Below are 12,745 nucleotides of genomic sequence, written 5' to 3'. Positions count from 1 at the left end.
TGCATCAATAGAGAATATAGGTATTATGCTCGTTCATCTAGAGTGACTATAGGCACTTTGCTCGTATATCTATAGTGACTATAGGTACACTTCGCGTTCATCCATTGCGACAATATTTACTATATATGTCCATCCATAGTGACTATAGGTTCTTTGCTCGTCCATCCATAGTGACTATAGATATTTTGCTCGTCCATCCATAGTGACTATAGATACTATGCTCGTCCATACATAGTGATTATATATATTATGTACGTCCTTCCATAGTGACTATTGGTACTATGCTTGTTCATGCATAGTGATTATAGGTACTATGTGTTGGAAATCTTCCAACACTAATACACCATTTCTTGTATTACCATACATCATTATTGTATTAACCATAGTATTTACTAACTCTACTATTATGTAGAACTAATTCAATTAATGTTTCTATTGCGACGCAATATTTGCCAAATTCTTCCCACAGTCTCAATGACGCCGGGAGGTAGCTACAGGTAAAACATTAATCTCTCCACATTTAGTTGCATCTAAAAAAAAGTTTAGTTAATTACGTTCCATTACTAAGGATAATCATATATTAAGTTGATTATTTACGTAACATATTATTACATACTTAATTCGTTCATTTAGGTGTATTAACAACTATAGTAGAAAATATTGCAAAGTAAAGCAATTTATATGATATTTCTTCACGCAGTCGTAATAAGCTGACCTCAATTGTGCAATATATATTGCACGTTAATGCATTACTTAGTGACATAAGCACTTGTCACCAGTCCTTTCCTTCCGAATTAATTGCAAGTAAAAATAAAGTACTTTAAGCTCGAGAATACTTTGAGCAGACTGCGCATGCGTAGCACAGCCTGGGAGGAAGGAGAGCGACGTGCTTGCTGCCCGACTCCGACGAGTGACGCCATATTAGCAGCGTGCGAGAGAGACAACGCAATAGTAAAGCATTTGCTTAGTTTAATTATTCGTTCTTACAATCACAAGAGCGTTTCAACGTTAAATTTACAATCAATAGCGGTGTCCTGGAATCAGAGTGATAACAAATCCGAAGTCAATGTCCTTCACACAGCAGCTGAAGACGAAGGATTGCGTGTTTCTCGCTATAAACGGACACGCGGCTCGGCAACTAAAATTTTTTTCTATTTGATATACTGTGTACACATTTAACATTTAGACTAGTTGTCGTTAGGCCAATTAATTAAAACAAAACCCCAATACGTCTCTTTAACAATATTCTTAATTTATATAGGAATCAATATTGCATTAATACCTGTAGATAAATTCTACACTGATTGCTATATTCAGTAGGAATAATTCCTTTAATTAGGATGTATTATTAATAGTCAAGTAGAAAGCTTCTCTAGTCTACTTGTCTTGCAGCAACCGGGTGTGGGATATCTGGGGCTTGACTCAATTCATTTAATTATTAAATAAATTGAGTCAAGCCCCAGATATCCCACATTTTGATCCTTATCGAACCGGATAAACATAAATATAAATATACTAATTAGTAATAACTAATCATCGTGTGAAGTAGTCTAGACTAACCACATTAATTAATTGTGACTACCGGCAGCGTAACACATAGGTTAGCCTAATTCACACCAATACTTTGCTACTTATACCTCATGTATAAGGTAGCACTCGTGGGACACAGTCAGTTACCCACAACACTTAGACCTATACCTCATACTGAGGTGAGAATCTTTAGGTCACCAGGAGCAACAGCTCATAACTTCTACAACAATTCCACACTAACACCTGCGTTAGAGTGGCCTCACCATCTAACCATTATTTATTTAGGTGGTAATGACATCCATCCTACTCGTCATCCAGCTGAGGTGATTAATCACCTTAAAACCATAATTTCTTCATTTAAACTCATCAGCAATTCGGTAGTATTCACATTAGTGGAACCTCGCCAACTGAATAATGATAATCGTTGGGGAGTAACACCAGAATATTACCAGAGAGCTGCCAAATACATAAACTTCAGGCTGAAAAAACCAGTACGATTGGATGCCACTTATATCCAATTTACAGCCAGACCATACAGACAAAACCTGGCAAGAGATGGTGTACACCTGTCAGGTGAGTCTAGGTCACATGTAGTTGACAAATTGATCAACACAATCAATTATCACAAACGGCTGTGGCTAGCAAGCCAAAATTAACTGTACATAATTGTTTTTCACTTGCGTGTGCAAGTGGTACATTTATATAAACTATAAAATCCAAAAAAACAAAAATACAGCACAACTATATATTCACATTACTGCACCACAATAATCTTTGCCAACCTTTATTAGGTAGGAATTTAGGCTGTGATTGTACTGAATTTGGCACAAACACAGACTAAATAAATTTGTAGTTTCTTAGGTAGAAATTCTCACGACTAGACATGAGCTAGTTATTAGTACTTATATTATTCATTTTGTGCTGACCCTAGCAAGGGTGGGATTAAACCTTAAGATAACTCTGATTAGAGTATATCCATATTATTTCTTCTTGTACTCATTATTTTGTGTGTATATATTTTGAGTGCTGCTGAATGATCACTATGATGAGCTAGCCGGAAGAAAGTTAATGGTGAAGTTCAAGCACTGCTCAAATTCCTTAGCTACTTATTGTTAGGTAGGTACATTTAACCTCGAGTGAGGTAGAGTGTAATTTAGCCACTTTAAATTAGGCTATACTTAATATTACTTGTCAACCAATGAGCAAGTACGCAAGCTTCATTATTAATACTTATTCAAGTCCCATGAAGTTTGGACTTAAAACCATCATGGCTACTCCTGAACAATTAAGGAGAACCTATATTGGCCTCAAAGGTCATTTAACTAGACTAATTAACAAGTCTGAGGCCTTGTTTAAAGCAACTCCCATTGATTCCTATCGATTAAAAACATCAGTGAGAGTGGCTGATCTGAAATATGATCAAGTTAGATCTACAAGCCAGTCTTATCTCGACCTACTGAATACCATAGAAACTGATCCTGATGAAATGGATCGAATTATAGCAGATATTCCCCAGTATGAAGATGAGACTCAAGATAAACTTGACATACTATCCAATTTAGTAACACAATCTAAATCTAATACAAATAATACAATGTCTCAATCCAGTAACCAATTACCTGAGGTTCGTTTACCTACTTTAGACTTACCTACATTTACAGGGCTTGATAAAGAAAATTGGGACAACTTTTGGACTTTATTTGAAGTTCATATACATAGAAAATCTTCTCTTGACAAGATTTCTAAATTCTCATACCTGATTAGTCTTCTCAAAGGAGAGGCTAAAAGAGTCATAAAAAACCTAGCTCTCACTGAGAGTAATTATGAGGAAGCTATAAAACTGCTAAAGTTGAACTATTGCAACAAGGAGTTGAGTATAGCTAACCTTTTAATACCAGTTGCTAGATCTCAATGCACCAAGTAACAGACCAGACTCACTTCAAAGCTTCAGGCTAGAAGTAGAGTCTCTAGTAAAAGCCTTTGGTACTAAAGTTGATATACCAGCCTCAGAATGGTCAATCAAGTTACTTCTGCAGAGGAAATTACCTCGAAATATCTTAGCAGAAATCTGCTCACACTATAAAACCGAGTTTCTCACTCTCGAACAAATATTCGAGGGACTGAGAATAACGGTTAACAGGTTGAAGACCCATGATAAGATTAAACCTGAGTCTAAACCACCTAATATTGACACCTCAGTCAAACCCAAACCGACTTTAAATAAGTCTAATAAATTTAAACCTAGGACTGCTCCATCCACTGGAAAGGGGAGAGGTGAACTCGTGTTGTGGAATTGAGCAACAAAAGTCGTGGCGTCAGAGTCTGAGACACGTGACGTTGGGATTATCAGCAAGAATTACACTGGTACTCAACCCAGAACGAATAATTATTCTTCTACGTGATCTGCAGTGCTCGGTCAACTAATAACGCGTCGATATTCAGGCCAAGGTCTCAACCACGTGTACGACATTGTGGAAGTTTGAGACTGAGACGCGATACCGGCAGGCTTCAGCATAATTTGCACTTTTCGATAAGTATATAGTTCTTTTTTGATGCATCATTAGAGATTGTATATGTCGTGGGCAGCCTGTCGTTATATCGAACGACTACAAAAAATCCAACGTTAGTACCGCACTAATTTTTATTTTATATTTCATGAATATTGAGATTTAAGTAGCCTAGTTCAATGCTACGTAATATCCCTTATATTACAGCTCGTATGTGAGGAGTCAACGAGCTGTTACCTACATTCGTGTTATTCACCTCTAAGGGCTTCTACGTGGAGATCCTGAGATCACGAGGACGAGGCGTGAATGATGTCATAGAAATCGTCTTAAAGCTAAGACTTTTTGTACACATTTAATTACTCCAATTTTTGCTATTTGTTCATGATACTATCAAATTGAATACTCGTCATGTACACTGGAGATAAAATGTGTTTATTTGGATGATTGCTTTCTAATGCTAATAATCTTCATAATTTCTATTGGTAATTGCCTATTGATTCTTTAATATTTGGTCACAATATTATTTATCAAACAATGAACTGGTGCACGAACCACACTAGTTCCTAGACGTATATGAAGTTCTAGCAATACCCCCCCAATGTAGGTGTTTGAGGCTCTGACTTTAGGTAATTAACCATACAGCCCATTAATTATTTAAGTGATTATGCTTCCTAATATTTATCCATAGACACTGGTTCTTCCTTGTGTTTCTAATGATCACCTTCTATTAGTTTCCCTCTTTTCTTAAAAGTGGGTGGTCCTTCGTAATTGATTTCATTAATTTAATAATTAAAAATATTGAGTCAAGCCCCAGATATCCCACACCGGGTCTGCATCAAGCGAGGTACTAGGCTGTCCCACCTTCAGGCAACAATTTTGTCAGACGCAATACGTCGTCAGGAATGTGGCAGTTAACTTCACATCTCTCGCAATTCACAGCTAAGCTGTATAAATTAATGTAGATACTATTTACGTAGACATTTTAATGATCTCCCATTGAGACCCATGTTACTAACCACTGGTAGTAATACTTGTCTATCGAAGTATCTTGAGGTCAATTCGATTCTAATTATTATTACCCAATTTGCAATTACTTATTTGATTTACTTTAGTGAACGAACCACACTGAAATGATGTCAGGAATACAATAGTCTTTTGACATATAACCCCCCATTTTGGGTGAGAACATTTGATTCATAAATTACAGTCCCTTAAATATTCAAGATAATAATTATCAATAATATCCATAGGACACTAGTTCATGGATTTAATAGTAAACCACATGCTCTACCCAGTTTCCACTTTTCCTCTAAAAAGTGGTGGTCCTTCGCCGCTATCGAAATCTAGCATCAATTTAAATGAATTATATGAGTCAAGTTTTCCCACACTATGTTAATGCATAGTGAATATAGGTACTATGCTCGTCCACCCATAATGACTATAGGTACTATGCTCGTCCATCTATCGTGACTATAGGTACTATGCTCGCCCATCCATAATGACTACAGGTACTATGCTCGTCCATCTATAGTGACTATAGGTACTATGCTCGTCTATCCATAGTGACTATAGGTACTATGTACGTCCATCTATTGTAACTATAAACACTATTCTTGTACATCTATAGAGACTATAGATACACTGCGCGTTCATCCATTGGTACCATATTCACTATATATGTCCATCCATAGTGACTATAGGTTCTTTGCTCGTCCATCCATAGTTATTATAGGTACTATGTCCGTCAACCCATATTGACTATCTGTTACGGACCCGAGTCCAGCATCGGAACACGGAGCAGTGAAAAAACGCCATCTGTGAGTCCGCTCCCGAAACACACTCCAAATGGACGACGCCATCTAGTGAGGACGGGATATACCGGCCACAGGTGCTGGATCCCTGTCTTAATCAGCTCATAACATAGCCGCTGCTGACCTCTGGTGAGGTGGCGCTTAGACAGTGAACGCCATCTATGGAGCAAATAGGTGGACGTTTGTGTCTAAGCCTGTAAGTGAGGTTCCCTAGAGCGTCCCAGTACTAATGACGTATCTGATTGCAGAGTCGACCTGGGACTGCTGTATTGGACGATGGATCAGTCTACCCAAGGCAGCCAAGGTCTCTTCACGAGTCTGCTGAAGAAGCTGTGAGTCACCCCTGGACGAACTCTGTTGAGAGTATTAACCTGCCTGTGACGTGGCAGTGTCGGGAATCACCTTATCCGGGGTTGGCTGGTGGAAGAGACTAGCCACTGTGGTGCTTAGTGAGGAGAGTGATCAGCGGGATCACACGAGGCTCCTGCCTAGGGCTCGCAACCCTAGTATCGGTCGTGGAGTGGCCTACTCAGCGGAGCTGATCGGTACCTGCCAGCTACAGGCTGGATTGTGGTTGAAGGCCTCCGCGACGAAGCACCCAGTGGGACTGTGATTTGGCTGGCCTGTGGCCAGGGTAGATTCATGATAGAATCATAGTGGATTCATCTTGGGCCGCTGAAGAAGGAACCAGGGCTACCCAGAGAGAGAGCACCGTGGAGCATCCAGTGTCTTCAGAGGAAGACGAATCTGTACATAATAAGTGTAGTTATAAACCCCGCGTGTGACTGATATTTATTTATTCGTGGTGATGGAAAATATATATATATATAAATTGGAATATTTGTATCCCTCCCCCTTTAGTTTAACTTGCGTTACGGAACACACCCCTTGAAAGCCTCTACTAACTTGGGGCCGGATTCCCAAACTCTACTACCATCAGAGAAGAACCCGGTTGCATTCCAGTAGGGCCGTAACACTATCGTAACTATATACGTGCATCAATAGAGACTATAGGTACTATGCTCGTCCATCTAGAGTGACAGTAGGTATTATGCTTGTTCATATATAGTGAATATAGGTATTATGTTCGTTCATTCATAGTGACTATACATACTATGCATGTCAGTCCACAGTGACTATAGGAACTATGTACGTCTATCCATAGTGACTATAAGTACCATATACGTCCATCAATAGTGACTATAGGTACTATGCATGGTCTTCCATAGTGACTATAGGTACTATGCTCGTCCATCCGTAGTGACTATAGGTACTATGCTCGTCCATCCGTAGTGACTATAGGTACTATGCTCGTTTATCCATAGTGACTATAGGTACTATGCTTGTGCATCCATAGTGTCTATAGTTACTTTGCTCGTCCATCTATAGTGACAATTGGTACTATGCTCATCAAACCATAGTGACTATAGGTACTATATATGTCCATCCATATTGAATATAATTACTGTATATGTCCATTAATAGTGACTATAGGTACTATGCTCGTCCATCTATAGTGATTATAGGTATTATGCTCGTCCATTCATAGTGTCTATAGGAACTATGCTCGTTCATCCATAGTGATTATAAGTACTATGCTCGTCTATCTATAATGACTATAGTTAGTAAGGTCGTCCATCCATAGTGATTATAGGTACTATGCTCGTCCATCTATAGTGACTATAGGAACTATGCTCGTTCATCTATAGTGACTATAAGTACTATGCCTGTCCATCTATAGTGACTTTTGGTACTATGCATGTCCATGCATAGTGACTATTGGAACTATGCTCGTTCATCCATTGTTATTATAGTTACTATATGTGTCTGTCCATAGTGACTAAAAATACTATGCTTGTCCATCTATAGTGACTATAGGTACTATACTCGTCCATTTATAGTAACTATTGGTAAAATGCTCGTCCATCAATAGTAAGTATTGGTAGTTTGCTCGTCCATTCATAGTAACTATAGGTACTATACTCGTCCATCCATTGTAAGTATTGGTAATTTTCTCGTCCATCATTAGGGGTTATAGATACTATTTTCGTCAATCCATAGTCGCTATAGGTACTATCGTCTGTGGATGACAGGCAGTGCTTGATGCTGAAGGCGAAAAGACTGAATAGTTCATTTCCAAGATTCTTTAACAAATTGGCGACATAATGGCGCTTGGAACAAGAGAATAGTTTTTTAACAAAATTATTGTTGTATACTTTAGTGTAGAACAAAAGTGTTCAACAGGTACACAAAAGGTACAGAGTGCACTTTTCTGTAGTCTGTGCCTAAAATCTTGAGTGAAGTCAAACAGACATGAATCGAGTGAGGAAACTGACAGACAAAGCAACATCGACAAGTCGACTCTATAAATGACTCCTTACCTTCAGTCATGTTGGCTATCACCATCAGCATACTTCTCACACCTGTAAACAGTTGCCATCATTAAGATCGTATCCTTACATGTTTCTATGATGAGTTCAGCTCTAGAGATTACATTGTGTACTGGTGCCTTATGGTGTGTACTGGTGCTTATGGTGTGTACTGGTACCTTATGGTGTGTACTGGTGCCTTATGGTGTGTACTGGTGCCTTATGGTGTATACTGATGCATTATGGTGTGTACTGGTGCCTTATGATCTGTACTTGTGCCTTATGGTGTGTACTGGTGCCTTATGGTGTATACCGGTGCCTTATGGTGTGTACTAGTGCCAATGGTGTGTACTGGTGCCTTGTGGTGTGTACTGGTGCCTTATAGTGTGTACTTTTGCCTTATGGAGTGTTATGGTGCCTTATGGTGTGTACTGATGCATTATGGTGTGTACTGGTGCCTTATGGTGTGTACTTGTGCCTTATGGTGTGTCCTGGTGCCTTTTGGTGTATACTGGTGCCTTATAGTGTTTACTGGTGCCTTATAGTGTGTACTAGTGCCTAATGGTGTGTACTGGTGCCTTATGGTGTGTACTGGTGCCTTATAGTGTGTACTGGTGCCTGTAGTGTGTACTGGTGCCTTATGGTGTGTACTTGTGCCTTATGGTGTGTACTGGTGCCTTATGGTGCGTACTGGTGCCTTATAGTGTTTACTGGTGCCTTATAGTGTGTTCTGGTGCCTTATGGTGTGTACTGGTGCCTTATAGTGTGTACTTGTGCCAAATAGTGTGTACTGGTGCCTTATACTATGTACTGATGCCTTATAGTGTGTACTGGTGCCTTATAGTGTGTACCGGTGCCTTATGATGTGTACTGGTGTCTTATAGTGTGTACCTGTGCCTTATATTGTGTACTGGTGCCTTATAGTGTGTACTGGTGTCTTATAGTGCGTACTGGTGCTGGTGCCTTATTGTGTATACTGGTACTTTATGGTGTGTACTGGTGCCTCATGGTGTGTACTGGTGCTGGTGCCTTATGGTGTGTACTGGTACTTTATGGTGTGTACTGGAGCCTTATGGTGTGTACTGGTGCCTTATGGTGTGTACTGGTGCTTTATGGTGTGTACTGGTGCCTTATGGTGTGTACTGGTGCATTATGGTGTGTACTGGTGCCTTAAGGTGTGTACTGGTGCCTTATGGTGTATACTGGTACTTTATGTTGTGTACTGGTGCCTTATGGTGTGTACTGGTGCCTTATACTGTGTACTGTTGCCTTAAGGTGTGTACTGGTGCCTTATGGTGTGTACTGGTACCTTATGGTGTGTACTGGTACCTTTTGGTGTGTACTGGTGCCTTATGGTGTGTACTGGTGCCTTATGGTGTGTACTGGTGCCTTATGGTGTGTACTGGTGCCTTATGGTGTGTACTGGTGCCTTATAGTGTGTACTGGTGCCTTATAGTGTGTACTGGTGCCTTATGGTGTGTACTTGTGCCTTATGGTGTGTACTGGTGCCTTATGGTGCGTACTGGTGCCTTATAGTGTTTACTGGTGCCTTATAGTGTGTTCTGGTGCCTTATGGTGTGTACTGGTGCCTTATAGTGTGTACTTGTGCCAAATAGTGTGTACTGGTGCCTTATACTATGTACTGATGCCTTATAGTGTGTACTGGTGCCTTATAGTGTGTACTGGTGCCTTATGATGTGTACTGGTGTCTTATAGTGTGTACTTGTGCCTTATATTGTGTACTGGTGCCTTATAGTGTGTACTGGTGTCTTATAGTGCGTACTGGTGCTGGTGCCTTATTGTGTATACTGGTACTTTATGGTGTGTACTGGTGCCTCATGGTGTGTACTGGTGCTGGTGCCTTATGGTGTGTACTGGTACTTTATGGTGTGTACTGGAGCCTTATGGTGTGTACTGGTGCCTTATGGTGTGTACTGGTGCCTTATGGTGTGTACTGGTGCCTTATGGTGTGTACTGGTGCATTATGTTGTGTACTGGTGCCTTATGGTATGTACTGGTGCCTTATGGTGTATACTGGTACTTTATGTTGTGTACTGGTGCCTTATGGTGTGTACTGGTGCCTTATACTGTGTACTGTTGCCTTAAGGTGTGTACTGGTGCCTTATGGTGTGTACTGGTACCTTATGGTGTGTACTGGTACCTTTTGGTGTGTACTGGTGCCTTATGGTGTGTACTGGTGCCTTATGGTGTGTACTGGTGCCTTATGGTGTGTACTGGAGCCTTATGGTGTGTACTGGTGACTTATGGTGTGTACCGGTGCCTTATGGTGTGTACTGGTGCCTTATGGTGTGTACCGGTAACTTATGGTGTGTACCGGTGCCTTATGGTGTTTACCGGTGCCTTATGGTGTGTACTGGTGCCTTATGGTGTGTACCGGTGACTTATGGTGTGTACCGGTGCCTTATGGTGTGTACCAGTGCCTTATGGTGTGTACTGGTGCCTTATGGTGTGTACCGGTGCCTTATGGTGTGTACTGGTGCCGTATGGAGTGTACTGGTGCCTTATGGTGTGTACTGGTGCATTATGGTGTGTACTGGTGCATTATGGTGTGTACTGGTGCCTTATGGTGTGTGTACTGGTGCCTTATGGTGTGTACTGGTGCCATATGATGTGTACTGGTGCATTATGGTGTGTACTGGTGCCTTATAATGTGTACTCGTACCTTATTGTGTGTACTGGTGCCTTATGGTGTGTACTGGTGCCTTATAGTGTGTACTCGTACCTTATGGTGTGTACCGGTGCCTTATAATGCGCACTGGTGTCTTATGGTGTGTTTCAGTGCCTTATGGTGTGTTTCAGTGCCTTATGGTGTTTACCGGTGCCTTATGGTGTGTAATGGTGCCTTATGGTGTGTACTGGTGCTTATGGTGTGTACTGGTACCTTATGGTGTGTACTGGTGCCTTATGGTGTGTACTGGTGCCTTATGGTGTATACTGATGCATTATGGTGTGTACTGGTGCCTTATGATGTGTACTTGTGCCTTATGGTGTGAACTGGTGCCTTATGGTGTATACCGGTGCCTTATGGTGTGTACTAGTGCCAATGGTGTGTACTGGTGCCTTGTGGTGTGTACTGGTGCCTTATAGTGTGTACTTTTGCCTTATGGAGTGTTATGGTGCCTTATGGTGTGTACTGATGTATTATGGTGTGTACTGGTGCCTTATGGTGTGTACTTGTGCCTTATGGTGTGTCCTGGTGCCTTTTGGTGTATACTGGTGCCTTATAGTGTTTACTGGTGCCTTATAGTGTGTACTAGTGCCTAATGGTGTGTACCGGTGCCTTATGGTGTGTACTGGTGCCTTATAGTGTGTACTGGTGCCTTATAGTGTGTACTGGTGCCTTATGGTGTGTACTTGTGCCTTATGGTGTGTACTGGTGCCTTATGGTGCGTACTGGTGCATTATAGTGTTTACTGGTGCCTTATAGTTTGTTCTGGTGCCTTATGGTGTGTACTGGTGCCTTATAGTGTGTACTTGTGCCAAATAGTGTGTACTGGTGCCTTATACTATGTACTGATGCCTTATAGAGTGTACTGGTGCCTTATAGTGTGTACCGGTGCCTTATGATGTGTACTGGTGTCTTATAGTGTGTACCTGTGCCTTATATTGTGTACTGGTGCCTTATAGTGTGTACTGGTGTCTTATAGTGCGTACTGGTGCTGGTGCCTTTTTGTGTATACTGGTACTTTATGGTGTGTACTGGTGCCTCATGGTGTGTACTGGTGCTGGTGCCTTATGGTGTGTACTGGTACTTTATGGTGTGTACTGGAGCCTTATGGTGTGTACTGGTGCCTTATGGTGTGTACTGGTGCCTTATGGTATGTACTGGTGCCTTATGGTGTGTACTGGTGCATTATGGTGTGTACTGGTGCCTTATGGTATGTACTGGTGCCTTATGGTGTATACTGGTACTTTATGTTGTGTACTGGTGCCTTATGGTGTGTACTGGTGCCTTATAGTGTGTACTGGTGCCTTATGGTGTGTACTTGTGCCTTATGGTGTGTACTGGTGCCTTATGGTGCGTACTGGTGCCTTATAGTGTGTACTGGTGCCTTATAGTGTGTTCTGGTGCCTTATGGTGTGTACTGGTGCCTTATAGTGTGTACTTGTGCCAAATAGTGTGTACTGGTGCCTTATACTATGTACTGATGCCATATAGTGTGTACTGGTGCCTTATAGTGTGTACTGGTGCCTTATGATGTGTACTGGTGTCTTATAGTGTGTACTTGTGCCTTATATTGTGTACTGGTGCCTTATAGTGTGTACTGGTGTCTTATAGTGCGTACTGGTGCTGGTGCCTTATTGTGTATACTGGTACTTTATGGTGTGTACTGGTGCCTCATGGTGTGTACTGGTGCTGGTGCCTTATGGTGTGTACTGGTACTTTATGGTGTGTACTGGAGCCTTATGGTGTGTACTGGTGCCTTATGGTGTGTACTGGTGCCTTATGGTGTGTACTGGTGCCTTATGGTGTGTACTGGTGCATTATGGTGTGTACTGGTGCCTT

General features: G+C 41.2%; 1 protein-coding gene across 1 annotated transcript in view; it reads right to left on the bottom strand.

Moving 5' to 3' along the window:
• LOC138351539 (putative golgin subfamily A member 6-like protein 3) overlaps positions 1–12,745 on the bottom strand; it is a 107,240-nt gene that overhangs the window by 92,564 nt on the left and 1,931 nt on the right. The window contains exon 2 of the mRNA XM_069303339.1: positions 8,230–8,271. Coding sequence (XP_069159440.1) covers positions 8,230–8,271 — 42 coding nt within the window. The remainder of the gene's footprint in view (positions 1–8,229; positions 8,272–12,745) is intronic.

This window comes from Procambarus clarkii, chromosome 50 (assembly GCF_040958095.1).
Source record: "Procambarus clarkii isolate CNS0578487 chromosome 50, FALCON_Pclarkii_2.0, whole genome shotgun sequence".
Taxonomy (NCBI): Eukaryota; Metazoa; Arthropoda; class Malacostraca; order Decapoda; family Cambaridae; genus Procambarus; species Procambarus clarkii.
This window is presented reverse-complemented; position numbering and strand designations above follow the sequence as displayed.